Source organism: Myotis myotis, unplaced genomic scaffold (assembly GCF_014108235.1).
Source record: "Myotis myotis isolate mMyoMyo1 unplaced genomic scaffold, mMyoMyo1.p scaffold_m19_p_5, whole genome shotgun sequence".
In the NCBI taxonomy this organism is placed as follows: Eukaryota; Metazoa; Chordata; class Mammalia; order Chiroptera; family Vespertilionidae; genus Myotis; species Myotis myotis.
This window is the reverse complement of record NW_023416357.1, coordinates 55,928,470-55,944,376: the sequence shown is the minus strand read 5'-3', so window position 1 is coordinate 55,944,376 and position 15,907 is coordinate 55,928,470. Positions and strand designations below refer to the sequence as shown.

The following is a 15,907-nucleotide window of genomic DNA, read 5'->3' as shown; positions in this document are numbered from 1 at the left end:
TAGAGGTATTTTTTAGAAAACCTCATGGCTGTAAATAAGAAGAAACAAAATAAAAAAATTTACAGCCACATCCTGCCCGCAGGGTCTCGGGCAAGGGCAGTTCTTCTTTCCACAGGTTCTTCTTTAACAGCATCACCCTTATCACGTCTCATCTCAAGTAGTCAAGTACCACAGATGACCACATACAAAAACTCAACCCCAGAAAAGTAGTTCAAGTTCTCCATAGAGCATTATATTCTTACAGAGTACCACTGTCAATACTTAAAATGAATCCGAGGCAGAGACTTGTAAACTGCGAGGCTATTTTCTCAGAAGACCTCTGAATAAATCTCTTGTGGAACTATGAGAATGGAATCAAGAATCCGTGCAAGGAGGACTCAAAGTTTGTGATGACATGATAACTTGCTATTGTTTGCTTGCTTCAAAGTAATAAACAGGAGAACAGACACCTTGTGGAATGTCTGAGTAAGCTTGTGAGTCATTGGGAGGATGTGAAGCGGAAACATAAAAGCGATGCAGACCCTCCTGGATACACATGACCACTTTGGTATATGCTGTCTTCACTGGCCTGACCTCAACAGCATCACAACAGAAAACCATCCCAAGTGACTGAAGCAAAAAAGAAAACCATCCCAAGTGACTGAAGCAAAAAAGACTTAAGCTACTCATAACTGTCAAATAAAAACAAAGAAGGGATGAGAAAGAAAAAAAGTCACATGCTTGAAATACTATTTTAAAGAGTTCAGTGGAGCCTGGCTGGTGTGGCTCAGTGGTTGAGCATTGACCCATGAACCAGGAGGTCACGGTTCAATTCCCTATCAGGTCACATGCTCGGGTCACAGGCTCAATCCCAGTAGGGCACGTGCAGGAGGCCGCCCTTCAATGATTCTCTCTCATCATTGATGTTTCTATCTCTCTCCCCCTCTCTCTTCCTCTCTCTGAAATAAAAAACATTAAAAAAAAGTTCAGTAGCCGAAACCGGTTTGGCTCAGTGGCTAGAGCGTCGGCCTGTGGACTGAAGGGTCCCAGGTTCGATTTCGGTCAAGGGCATGTACCTGGGTTGTGGGCACATCCCCAGTAGGAGATGTGCAGGAGGCAGCTGATCGATGTTTCTCTCTCATCTCTCTATCTCTCTCCCTCTCTGTAAAAAATCAATAAAATATATTAAAAAAAAAAGTCAGTAGAGAAAAATGCCAATGCTCCTTGAGAATTAACTAAAACATAAAGAAGCTAGTACAAAAAAAATGTTGTTGGAAAGGACTCGAGGCAAGAGGAGCATGAACCTTGAATAGGCTAATTCCTGAGCAGTTACTCCATCGGAATTACATGACGAAATTTTACTAGTTATTCCCTGTTCACCAAGAGGAATTACCAAATAGTTGATTTGAAATATATTTCAAATGATAACATAATAGAGTAAAATATTTCCTTTTAAAAAAGAATTAATTCTTTTTTAGAAAATTTCAGGTTATATTTTTAGTATTAACAAGCCATAACAAGTGCTTTGAATTACCTTTGCCTTCTACAAATAAAATTAAAACTATTTTTTCCATGGTTCTAAATTAATTTTTGAAATTTAAACTCATTAAACATTAGAATCCCATCCTCTGATTGCATAAAATGAAAATGGCAAATGGGGAGAGGGAATGTAGATACTACGCACAATTTAAGGAGTTAAACCTTTTGAATATTTTTCTCCTCTGACACTTAAGTAGGGTTATACAAATTACAAACATTGGATATGTAATAAAATACAACAACAACATAAAATGATTTAAAAAATAAAACAGGGATAGATGCTGGCACTTATGCTATGTATTACATTTTGATTTACTACTTTAATTTTACACTGATATGCCCAGGGAGTGCTTTCATGGGTCAACTGAGCTTCTTAAAAGTGAAGTGTCAGCCTCAATTGCAAAAGGTTATCCCACCAATCCCTCATACATACAAGAATGACAGACTTATAAGTGATGAGACAGGAATACAGCTAGGATCAGATGTTAACATCATATGTGAACAATCTAACACAATTCAAGTGTGCCTCCAGCCCCTACACACCACAACACCACAGCACACATCACAAAATGTGATATATGGGTATGTGCTACGTAGGTATGTGCAGCCTATACAACAAAATGACCAATAAATGTACATTCTGCTCTGGCGACAATGACATAAAAATTAGACACCAGTCCTAATCATAAATACTACTGAAGACTGGATGCAAAGACTCAGAAATGTCTGCCATTCCAATCTCCGACTATAGTGGGTCAGACTTCATACTTTGAGAGTTTTGATGCTACAAGAATGTCCTAAAATTTGAATAAGAATTTTAAGGAGACAGTTTCTCCCTCTGGATGAATTGAAGCTAAACTTTTAACTAACCATCAATAGTATGCAATCTCCATCAGTAAAAGGGCCTGTGGTCTTCCAAACACATACTCAGCCTCCTGTCCTCACCTTCTGGACCCCACTCTGAAGTATGTTCTTAATAAGCACATACCTGCCCAGCACACTGGAAGTCATCATCAGGAATGAAGATGCGGAGTTACTTGATTAGGAAAATATTCAAAAGGCTTAACTCCTTGAATTGTGTTTCGCATCTATAGTCTCACTCAGCACAGGGCTAGCTTGAGGTAAGTTATCAAGTGCTTCCTGACACTGGGCCTCAACAGTTAAGGAGAGAGGCAGAGGAAGAGTAGCTTCTGGGCAGCTTCAGAGTAGATAGATATTCCACCTTCTCTTAGAGTACATTCAGTACCAACACTGTTCTTTAATACTGAAAAGAAGTGAGTAACAAATACTAATGCGGCTACCTATACTGGGTTGAACAGTATGCCCCCAAAAGTCATGTCTGACTGGAACCTGTGACTGTGGCCTTATTTGGGATCAGGATTTTTGCAGATGTAAATAAACTAAGAGGAGGTCATACTCGATTATAGTGGGCCCAAACCCAATGATGGGTGCCCTTGCAAGAAGAAATTCAGACAAAGAAACACAGGAAGCATGCCATGTGAAGACAGAGGCAGAGATTGTAGTAATGCAATTACAACCTAAGGAATGCCAAGGATTGCTAGCAAGCCCCTGAAGCTGAGAGAGACACATGGAATAGATTCTCCCCCAGAAGAAACCAAACTTACCCTAATAACACTCTGATTTAAGGCTTCCAGAACTGTGAGAAAATAAAGTTCTGTTGTTTTAAGACACCCAGTTTGTAATAATTTATTACGATGGCCCTAGGAAACTAATATATTACCCCAAATAGTGTTGATTTGATATGGCACTAATAATCCCAAAGTAGTTATAGAAATTCTATAATAAAAAATGTATACAATGAAGTACACTGGTGCTGGATCACTTAGATATCCATATTGAAAAGAAAGTAATATTTATGTTTACCTCACACCATATACAAAAATCAATTCCAAATAGATCATAAATCTAAATATAAAAGGTAAAAAAAAGTTTTCAGAGAAAAACTTAGGAGAATTTATTGGACTAGGCAGATTTCATACCTTAAAATTAAGAATTTATGTTAATTAAAAAAATCATTAAGAAAGTGAAAAAGGCCAAAGCCGGTTTGGCTCAGTGGATAGAGCGTCGGCCTGCGGCCTGAAGGGTCCCAGGTTCGATTCCGGTCGGGGGCATGTGCCTGGGTTGCGGGCATATCCCCGGTAGGAGATGTGCAGGAGGCAGCTGATCGATGTTTCTCTCTCATCGATGTTTCCAACTATCTCTCTCCCTTCCTCTCTGTAAAAAATCAATAAAATATATATTTTTTTAAAAAAAGAAAGAAAGTGAAAAAGCAAGCCAGAGTAGGAGAAGCTATTTAGAGGATATTTGCAAATATACATGATAAACAAAGGACTCATAAATAGAATATATGAAGAAGTCTTAAAAAAAAAAAGAAATCTTGCATATCAATAAGAAAAAGGCAGACAATCCAATAGAAAAACAAATGAAAGACTTGGGTACAAGAGAGAATATCCAGCCCTGGCCGGGTGGCTTAGTTGGTTGGAGCATCGTTCCGTACACCAGAAGGTGATGGGCTTGATTCCCAGTCAGGGCACATACCCGGGTTGCAGGTTCGACTCCTGGTCGGAGTGGGTGCGGGAGACAATTGATCAATGTTTCTCTCTCACATCTATGTTTCTCTCTCTTTCCCTTCCTCTCTCTAAAATTCAATTTAAAAAAAAGAGAGAGAACGCCCAATGGTCAATTAACATATCAAAAGAAATTCATCTTCACTTAGGGCAGTGGTTCTCAACCTTCCTAATGCCACGACCCTTTAATACAATTCCTCATGTTGTGGTCACCCCCAATTTCATTGTTACCAACTGAACATAATTAAAGCATAGTGATCAATCACAAAAACAATATGTAATTATATATGTGTTTTCCAATGGTCTTAGGCGACCCCTGTGAAAGGGTCATTCGACCCACAGGTTGAGAACCGCTGACTTAGGGAAATATAAATTAAAGCAAAAATTACAATACTATAGTGCACCCATCCAAATGGCTAAAAGAAAAAGGTTACTATTAATATAAGTGTTGACAAATAATAGATCCAAAATAGACCTTGAATTCTCATACACTGCTGATGGAGTGTTAAATTGGTGTAACTCTGAAAAATGATTTGGTAGTACAGCATTAACCATGCATATGTTTTGATTCAGCAATTCCATTTTCCAGACACATACCCCATAGAAACTCATCAAAGACATGTATAAGAATATTTGTAGCAACACTGTTTATAATAGCTCCACACTCCAAACAACCCAAATGTCCATCTACAGTAGCTGAACTGGCTAACAAATGGCCAATTTCTTTAATAAACTAATAGTAGCAAGTCTGTGTCAGATTATAACTTTGCCCCAAAGAGACCAATGAGTTAGCTGTATACTTCTTGGAAATGTACATCAGTACTATAAAAAATACTGTTACTAACATTTTAGGTATAAAAGAAATCTCATATAGTAAGTGGACAATTTCATTTTCAAGGAAGTAACTAGATGTGGGTCTGTAATTTTAAACCTTAAGCACATGGTCTCCAAGCTTTTCAATCTGTTTTAATTTAAAATCTGAGTCTAAAAGAGAATGATAGCAAAAAAGAAAAAGCTTTGATATTTCCCAACAAAAAGGTATCATTGGAAAGATGACATTGTTAGAATACAAATTAGTTTAAAATATAGCAACATAAGGCAAAGAAGAGGTTCTGAAGTAAAACCAATGTGGGTTAGAATCTCAGCTTTATAATTGACTGGGTAAGTGACTTTGGCAAAGTTATTTAGTCTCCTCATTTATCTCATGAAGGTAGAAATATCCATTTGGCATTGTGTGAGGATCAAACAAGGTAATCAGCACTAAGCACTAAGCATGGTGTACAGAATATAATAAACACTGACATGGACTTGTTTCTGGAGTGTCTCGCTCATTTATTCATTCCACATTTACTGAATGCCACTATGGGCTGGGGCACATTCCAGGAGCTGGTTTTTATTAAGGCTGGCAGTTAAAGCCTTATGAAATTGGAGAATGATAAAAATCTATCAATTAGAAGAAACCTCAGAAATCATCTAACTTAAGAATCTCACTTATGGGTAGAGCTGGGGCTGGTTCCTTTGGAGTCAGATCATTAACTTGTGAGGGACGGTGTTTTTCAAGCTCCATATGGCCCACCTGCCCTACATTCCCTTCCCCCAATGAGAATCATCCCTGTGATAAGAACTCATCATAAGGGGTACACAGTAGATCAGTAAAAGTGGCAGAAAGAAGATTGTTTTTTTAAAAAAAGATTTAATCCAATCCCTTCCTTTTACCAGTGAAGACACCAAAACCCTAAAAGACTTAATCTAATTCCTGGTCCAATACTTTCTTCCTTTTTCTGAAAGCTGCCTTTTACTTGGTCCCTGGAAAACCTGACTAGTTTACAAAGCAAACCCTGTGGTCAGAATGTGCTGATTTAGAGAAGTGGATAAAACAAAGGATGCATCACTCCCTTCCAAGCTTTTAAAGACTCAGCCAACAGTTTAACACTGAAAGTGTCTAAAATAACGACTGTTAAGATCAGGCAACTGTTTTTTTTAAAAAAGGTAAAACAGATTCCAATACCAAGACTCCCTTACTGCTTTGCAGAGAAATACCAGCATCCTCATCCATAAGACAGGTATTAGAAGGGCTCCTAAACAATAATCCCAATACAAACATGACTGCCATTTAATATTGACTACTAGGATATTAATGGAAGCACTCCTTTTCAAAAGGGTCCATTTAAAGCATTTACTATATAAAAATTTGAAAAGAAAAAGTTTCTTTTCATGTGATAGCAGTATGAGAAATCTATATGTTGATATTCAAACAAGACCACATCATGCTAAGCCTTTATCAACTCTTCATGGTAAGCAATGATATTTTGATTAAAAATAAAGATTTATTGGAAAGTGAAGAAAATGGAATTTCATTCCCTTTAAAGCCTATTACTGAATAACCACATTAAAAGCAATTAACAAAGAGAAGCTGGCAAAAAAGGCAGACTCACCACCAGTCTTGAGGCCAGATCCATATATCCTAGTTTTTCAAGGAGGTTATAGATGAGGCCTGTCTGAAACAGGGTTTCAGTGATGGGTGCAGTATGGGTCTCATTTCCAAGATAACCAATCAAATCAAAGGCCTTCTGAAGAGGCACTTTGCCTAGCCTAAAGGGTAAAGAACAGAAAAAGTAAACATGCTGAGAAAGGCAGATGAATTGTATGCATGCTGAGAAGTTTTATGGTCAGATGGTGTCTTGAAGACCTAAAATTTAAGCTTAGAGTGTCATTCTGTAAAGTTAGACTAAATATGATTACCTTTGATTAAGTTCATGTGTGTGACCCAGGGTTAAAGACACATTTCAGAAAAAAATGATAAACAATTGCTCCGTTTTTATTCCATGTCACCTGTAAATTGCTAACTCAGGAATTACGACATCTTAGATGAGAAATGATTCAAAGTACTAATTTTATTTGTTTTTTAAATTTCTTATATTTACCAGGTGAGAACAGGTGGCATAAGGAGAATTTAAAAAAGAAAGAAAATTATTTATATTGGAATTTATTTGTCAAACTTGTTAAAGTGAGGTCCACTATTAATTTATGCTGAGTACATCCTTAAAATCAACCATTTTATAGAAATCATAACAATGATGGCTGAGATAATATAATGTCATTTCATTAAAAAAAAAAAAAAGAACCAAAATAGGAAGGTCAAGAGCAGTCAGAAGGAACATTTTTTAATATTCCTTGTGTTTCTAGATCCATTAAAAACCTAAATTGGTAATCTTCCTATTCTGAAGATTCTCTATACACAAGGTCTCTGCCATTCTTGGCTTTGGGATTCCAGTAGCACACGAGGTGATGGAGGAGGCAAGTGGTACATAAATAAGGAAGCTCCAGATATAAGAACTGCCCCTCAAACTAGTGAGTAAGCACTAAGCATCACACAAACCAAGTGCTGCTTGAAAAGAATTCTATCAATAAGTAAAACAAAGCCTGAACTACATCAACTTATTCAGCAATATGGGTCGTGCTTGCTGGCATCTATATACTTGAAATGTTATGTAAATCTTGTTACTTAACTGTTCAATATTTGTAGCTAATTTTTCACTATAGATTATAAAGTCCCTCAAGGCAAGGACTATGCCTGACATTTTCCAGTTCCTCCAAAATGACGTATACCTAACAGGCAATACATGATACATGCTAGTTCTTTTGAACTTTTTTTCTAAAATGTTCTTTTTCTCAATATCACTTGTTTAAAAAACAAACAAACAAAATAAAACCAAAAATACTCTACCCTGCAAGTTCAAAGATGTTGTTGATGAGGTTGGCTCGGTCTTTGTCACTCAGGACATAAGGATTTATTTTCAACTGGTTGATTAGTGCATCCCAATCATCATCTGCATAATGTACAATATAATAGCCAGTCATGTTTGTATTGACTTTGATCCACTGTACTTCTTCTGTAAGATTGATGACATCTAATACAGATTAAAAAAAATGAGAGAGAGAGAGAGAGAGAGAGAGAGAGAGAGAGAGAGAGAGAGAGAGAGAGAAGGGTAATAGGGTAAGAAAAAAATTAAACAAATGCTTTGTTTCAAAGTTAATATGGTATATTTTTATGTTTAATTATCCTACTAAGAAACAGCTTTTTAATGCTGTTATTTTCACATTAACAAAGATTACCACTCACTCATTTAATAATTACTGGTATTTATTTAATGGTGAACAAGGTACTTATATCTCTTCTCGCATAGATCTTATAGTTTACTGTAACCAGGTAGGTAGAATTCATATAAATGTTATTGATGGAAAAAGAAAATATGATATTCTATGGAAGTACATAGAAGAAATGCTTCATTCCCTAGGGAAGTTAGGAGATTTCCTGGAAGAAATGACTGTTAGTTGAGACTTCAAGATATATAGATGTTAGCTAGGTAAAGAGTGTTCAAGACCTAGAGAGAAAGTATACATGGTGTCCATGCACTGAACTGGCTCCCAAGTTCATTGTGGCTAAAGGAGAGAAGCAGGGAGAAAGGGAAAATGTGTGTGGGGTGGGGCAGCAGGGGGAGATCATGAGAAAACTACATAAAATGTGTTCCATTGCAGCCTTTGTCTTTATGTTAGCAAAGGAAGAACAAATAAAGCCATTTAAAAAAGTCACGTAATTCAAATCTAGCAAAATAAACTTTAGGAAAGGATTAATGTCTCAACACGCACAAATAAAAAATAACTGAGTGAAAATAATAGAAAAGTGATTTGAATTTTTTTGGTCCAAACCATTACATACATAAATGTTGACAGAATTGTTAGAAATTAATGTGGAATGATTTCAATTAGTTTATAATTAATAGGGAGGAACAAACTATATGACTACAAAAATGTATTACTACAAAAGCTAACTACAAAATATATGTAATAAATTTTAAAGTCCTTAAAAATACTAATCAAGAAATGTCCTTCAATATCACTTGTTTAAAAAAAGACATGATTTGCAAAAAGGACATTATCTACACTAATAAAAGAGAAACATGGTAATTGGTGTACGACCGCTACCCTTCCCATTGGCTAATCCCCTGTCACTCACAGAGTAGGGCCGAGATATGCAAATTAACTGGCAGCCAAGATGGCAGCCGGCAGCCAGGCAGCTGATGCGAACAGGGAGGCTTGCTTGCTTCAGTGACGGAGAACTCCAACGTTCCCCGCCTGACTTGCCGGCCTCTCAGCTGCAAGTCTAAGCAACTATGTTGCGAATATAGAAGCTAATAAAACCCCAGAAACCTGCTTTACTCAGCGGGGCTTCAGCCAGCCAGACCGCAACATTGTATCAAATACAGACGGTAAACAAAGGCCAGAAATCTGTTTTCAGCAGCCGAGGCCGCAGAGCTAAAGCTGGCCCAGAATAAAATAAAAAAAAAAGAAAAAAAGGAGCGGTTGGGAGCTTCAGTCCCAGCCTAAAAACAGCCCTCAGCTCCTCAGCCAGACTGGCCAGGCACCCCAGTGGGGACCCCCACCCTGAAGGGTGTGTGACCAGCTGCAAACAGCCATCATCCCTTCACCCAGGCTGGCCAGGCACCCCAGTGGGGACCCCCACCCTGATCCAGGACACCCTTCAGGGCAAACCAGCCGGCACCCACCCATGCACCAGGCCTCTACCCTATATAGTAAAAGGGTAATATGCCTCCCAGCACCGGGATCAGCGTGACAGGGGCCAGCGCCCAAACCCTCTGATCGCTCTGCAGCTCTGTGTGTGACAGGGGGCGGGGCCCCAACCCCCCCTACCCCCCCACGGGCCCTTCTCTGTGTGTGACGGGGTAGAGCCATAACCTCCCCATTGGCCCTGCCCTGAGTATGAGAGTGGCGGTGCCCCAACCACCTGATTGGCCCTGCTCTGTGCATGACAGGGGGTGGCGCCGCAACCTCCCCATTGACCCTGCCTTGAGTGTGACAGGGGGCGGTGCCCCAACCCCCCAATCGGCCCTACCCTGAGCGTGACTGAGGGTGGCATCGCAACCTCCCAATCTGCCCTGCTCTGTGCATGACAGGGGAAGGCGCCCCAACTCCCCAATCGGGCCTGCTCTCAGCCCGACCAGGAGCTGCACCTAGGGATTGGGCCTACCCTCTGCCACCCGGGAACAGGCCTAAGCCAGCAGGTCATTATCTCCCGAGGGGTCCCAGACTGCGAAAGGGCACAGGCTGGTCTGAGGGAGCCCCCCTTCCCCCGAGTGCACAAATTTTTGTGCACCGGGCCTCTAGTTTTAATATAACAGTTGAGGGTATACTTCTAAGCGCCTTAAGGTTTACTATTTATTAGAATACTAGAGGCCCAGTGCACCAATTTGTGCACGGGTGGGGTCTGGCGGGGGGGAAGGGTGTGTGCAGGAGGCAGCCAATCAATAATTCTCTCTCATCATTGATGTTTCTATCTCTCTCCCTCTCCCTACCTCTCTGAAATAAAAATATATTTTTAAAAAATTATAAGAGAACTGGTGCAGCCACTGTGGAAGACAGTATGGAGCTTCCTCAAAAAGTTAAAAATGGAACTCCCATTTGACCCAGTAATTCCACTTCTAGGAATATATCCCAAGAAACCAGAAACACCAACCAGAAAGGATATATGCACCCCTATGTTCATAGCAGCTCAATTCACCATAGCTAAGATCTGGAAACAGCCTAAGTGCCCATCAGTAGATGAATGGATTAGAAAACTGTGGTACATCTACATAATGGAATACTATGCCGCTGTAAAAAAGGAACTTTTACCATTTGCAACAACATGGATGGAACTGAAGAGCATTATGCTGGGCGAAATAAGCCAGTTGGAGAAAGATAAATATCACATGATCTCACTCATATGTGGAATATAATGATCAACATAATTTGATGAACAAGAATAGATCGATCTAGAGACAAATGGTAGGGGAAGGGGGGTTAGAGAGCAACTAAAGGACTTGTATGCATGCATATTAGCATAACCAATGGACACAGACACTGGGGCAGTGGGGGCTTGCTCAGGGTGGGAATGGCTGGGGGGGGGGGTCAATTGGGGGAAAAGGAGACATGTAAAACTTGGGAAAATAAAAAAAACCTCAATGAAATAAAAAAAATTATAAGAGAAAGAGGAGTAGAGACATAAGGAAAATAATCTAAACTCAGATAATAATAGTACTTTGGGGTATATTTCCTGCCCAGATTTTTCCTATACACAATTTAATTAATGTAATATTCCATACTATGGATCTATATATATGCATTCATTTTTATACTTCATATTCATCTATCAGATTCCACCCCTTGCCATTTTTCCATTGTCTTCCTATTCAGTATTCAAATATCTTCATAATAAGTCTATTTCAAGACCTACTATAGTTTAGGAGTTTCCTATTTGGAAACAGTTAGGCTGTTTTAAAATTTTCACTATCATAATAATGCTGTGTGAAGGTTTTTGAACATATATTTTAGAAACACACTTAAATCCTTTAGTGTATGACATCTTAGGGCCTATCAACTTCAAAAGCATGAATTATTAAAATTTATCAGATCAGATTCTCTTAATATTTTATTTATTCTACTGAAACTACAAAAGATGTTTAAGATGGAAAAGATTTACATTCTGATTTTGTCTTAACATGACATATCTCAGACAATGTATTTTTCATTTAAAAATTCCATACTAATTTCTGTTTTATTGCTAATATAGCAGAAAAATCAATTATATTAACATAGTCTATTCCTTTTTCTAGAGCAGAATGAAGTTCTAAGGAATAACTGTGATGGCAACAGTAGCTGCTCCAAGTTGAAGACATTTTTAACAAAACTATGACTAAAGAAATTAACTTTATCATTAGCTAATACAAAAATATCAACACTCACCAGGTCACCAAACACAATTTTCTACAGATCTTTTATCAAGACAGGACCTTGGGGAGGAATGAAGAGCTCCAACTCTCCCTTTCTCTTAAAAGGAGGCAAGTAATGACAAGTATGGCATTTTTCCCACTGGATGGATGTGAGAAAATATTGAGAATCTGGCCGATAAGCAAGCAACTTGCGTGTTGTAAACCTAGCCAAGTCCAAATGGTAGAAAGGAGAAATGCAGCTGGGAGTGTACTTGAAATTATTACTGTCATCTCGATGACAGAATATAAAGCAGTACAGCCAACAGCACAGAGAGGAGAGCTATCATTTAAAGAGTCAACATGTTAGTCTTTTTCAGGTCTTCTGAATGATCCAGAATAGAGACCCTTAAAACCACGGGTATCAAAAAATAATAGCTTTGCTCACAAGGGAGGTAACTACGTCCTGTAGCTCAAATATGGATGCAGCTACCCTCATATGTTTTTAATTTATTATAATCATTAACAGATTAACAGTTCAATTTTCACAATCCATTGAGTAGTAAAAAAGAATGAGCAATTCCAATGTTAAATGGCAGAAGCCCAGATGAAGTAATCTAATATTGATTTTAAAAAGCCATGTGTCCATGAGTTATGAAAATCAACTACTGTTTTATAAAGAAACATTACAGCACAAAAACAAAAATCATGTTTTTACTAGAAAGTCACAAAATTTCCTGTATAGTTTGCTCCAGAGGACTAGCACGAGACATACGGCTGAACTGCATCCCCTCTTGTTCAAAAGCATTCCTTTCTGCAAAGCTCCTTTCTTCTCCTTTATTTTATTAGCGGGGGTTGGTGGGGGGAGGCGAGAGTAGAGAAAGGCACATGATAAATATCTTAATTCTATGATTTTCCTTCTTCTTTTTTCCAGTTGCCTCTCACTACAATGACATGTCTTTTAATTTCGGGGAAATATTTCTGGCACAGTGATATCCTTTTAGAAACATGAATGTTTCAAGTCAGATTTTGTATAAAAACTTCCTATAGTTAAAGAGCTTAGAGGTCTGAGTAAGATGTGGATTGAGACTGAGACAGAGATAGAAGGGGAGGAGGGGAGGAAGAAAAGGGAGAGGGAGACACATTTTTAGTATAATCTTCTCAATGTGTAGCTTGAAAAAAAAAGGCCCCTTTCAGACCTTTTTATTTTTAATCCTCACCCAAGGACATGATTAGAGAGAGAGAGAGAGAAACATCAATGTGAGAGAGAAACATCGATCAGTTGCCTTCTCTATACAGGATCTTGAACCTACAACCCAGATATGTGTCCTGACCAGGAATCAAACCAGCAGCTTTCGGTGCACAAGACGATGCTTAACCAACTGAGCCACTCCGGCCGGGCCTTTTCAGGCCTTCTTCTGCACAACTATTAATTGTTCAAAATTCATGTATGCAGGAAAGTGACAAAAATATTCACCAAATACAGTATAACTCTTATATCTGACTGAACTAATGGACTACCCCTGGAACACATGGGACTATAATATAGATTTAACAGACTACCAAGATAACACCCGGTACTAAAGTCATAGGACATAAAATAAGCCTTTGTAGCCATCGCCTCAGCTACATTTCTTTTGAGAACAGAAAAAATTAAAATAAGAGTGATTCTCACTGAAGTATCAGGAACCAAGAAGAGCCAACTGTCCCTTAGGGTCCAACATTTTTTTGTGAGGACAGAACATTTTCAATGTGGACCCTCAAAACCCAAAACGCCAGGGATGAGAGCAGCAGCAGCAGCAGCAGCACGGGAAATCACACAGTTGAGAAGAGGAACCAACAGACGCCACTTTCCTCATGTATTGGTTCAGTTACAGCTCCAGATTAAGCCAATTATATTGTGGTGCATTTTGTATATTTTCCTGTACCAACAGTATTTTGAAATGAAAGGAAACAGAAGTAATAATTTCATTAGGCTTTGAATGCTCTTTTCCTAGAACTTTTTACAGTGAGATTTGAAATTGAGTCACTTCACTATAGACAAGATTTATTCATTCAATAAATGTTTATGTGCCTACTGGGTGTTAAGGTTGCAAAACTGATTTATATAGTCATGATATCTACCTTCAATAGGGGACATATCTAATGTGGGGACAGATACTACTATAAGTGAAACAGTACTTAAAGTATACAAAAGTAGAGAAGCAGAGAATGTTATTAAAGCACATACTAGTAAGTAGGGCCTCTAACCTGTCTCGGGGTGGGAGAAGGCTTTCCGGAGCAAGCAATGGGTGAACCGAGATCTGAAGAATGAATAGGAGTAAATCAAGGGAGTGGGGAGGCAAGAGTTTTCTTCCAGGCGACAAAACAGCATAAACAAAGACCACCAGAGACAAGAGGAAGAATGGCCTGTTTGAGTTGCTCAAGCTATTTTTGTGCGGCGGAAACACAGAATGCCAGGTAAGGGCTGAGGAAGAAAAGGCTATAAAGAAAAAATGTGAGCTAGACTTTGGGATGTGAATCTCAAAGAGTTTAAAAGGCTCACATGTAAACTGAACTAAAAAGTAAAGGGTTAATAAATCAGTTATCTTATTGTCCAATTACTTCTAATACCACCAAAACCTTACAGATTACCAGGACGTTTGCAAAATATCTTTATTGGTCCCTTTCAAACAGGGAAATGAGATTATTTCTTCTCCCTTAGGTTAGAGACTATCCCTGCAGGGCTCACTTAAAGTATGCAGATTTGTTTTCATTTCATTTGTTTTCTGGCCGGTATTTCTAAGTGGTTAGAGTGTCAGCCTGTTCACAGAAAGCTTCAGATTCGATTCCAGTCAAGGACATATACCTGGGTTGCAGGTTTGTTCCCTGGCCACAGTGAGGATGCATGTGGGAGATAACCAACTGATGTGTCTCTCTCACATCGATATTCTTCTTTCTCTTTCTCTCCCCCCCCGCCGCCCACCCTTCCACTCTATCTAAAAGCAATGGAAAAATAGTCTCAGGTGAGGATTAACAAACAAAAAAGTGGTGAATCAAGTGTCTAATAGTAAAGAAAGATTAAGTCAATTACTATATATATATTAAGCTTAAGAAAAGATACAAAAATCACATGTACACAATGACATCAACTAAGTAAAATATACTTTAAATGACTAAAAAGAAATGACATGAGAGTAGTAATGATAGGGTGAGAAGATTTGTTCTCTTTTTCTAGATTTTCTGTAATGTGGATATATTATGTTTAAAGTATTTTTTTTTTAAGTAATAACATCAATAATAATAGCCAACCCTTATATAGCACAAAACATATGCCAGCTGTTGTTCTGGGTGTTTCATATAATTGAACTCAATTAATCCTCATCATAACACTATAAAGTAAGTATAACTACTAGCTCCATTCCAGAGCTGAGGGAATGAGGTTCAGAGAGGTCATATAATTTACCTAAAATCATACAACTGAGCCAGGCAATCTGGCTCCAAAGTCTGTTCTCTTAATCACTAAGCTACACTGCACTCTAAAAAACACGGGATTGAACACTGGATCCAAATTCAAACAAGAAATTTTCCTTGTACATAAATCTAGAGTATCACTAATGATTCCTTGAAGACCTCAGAAGCCATATATTCTTTCAGGGTGTAAATTAATAGGATACATGATGTGGCAGGATACATAGAGGTAGTTAACAGATGGTCAGAAACTACATTTCAATTGCTTTTTATAGACTCGTTGTGGGTCAGCATATATAATCTTTACATTTTATTACCCTTCCTTGCAATCATAATGTTTTGCCCCATTTTTTTCATTACCAAAAAATGTATACTATGTCTATAGGACATTCTGTAATAATTATTTACTATAAATCTAGGTCATCAATGAAACTTTAATATGCATAAGCATCATCTAGGGTGCTTGTCCCTAGATAGCAGACAGCAGAGCATCCTTTAAAAAAACTGCTCTACTTCTTATTTTCTGACATAAAGTATCTACCTAGGTCAGTGGTCGGCAAACTGTGGCTTGCGAGCCACATGCGG

At 38.3% G+C, this 15,907-nt stretch overlaps 1 protein-coding gene across 4 annotated transcripts in view; it reads right to left on the bottom strand.

Annotated features, from left to right (window-relative positions):
• The window catches only part of LOC118656789 (leucyl and cystinyl aminopeptidase), a 96,751-nt gene that overhangs the window by 15,286 nt on the left and 65,558 nt on the right, over window positions 1-15,907 (bottom strand). For all 4 annotated transcript variants that reach the window (XM_036310437.1, XM_036310436.1, XM_036310435.1 and 1 more), the window contains 2 exons: window positions 7,834-8,017; window positions 6,542-6,698 (listed from right to left, as the gene is read on the bottom strand). In XM_036310437.1, coding sequence (XP_036166330.1) covers window positions 6,542-6,698; window positions 7,834-8,017 — 341 coding nt within the window. The remainder of the gene's footprint in view (window positions 1-6,541; window positions 6,699-7,833; window positions 8,018-15,907) is intronic.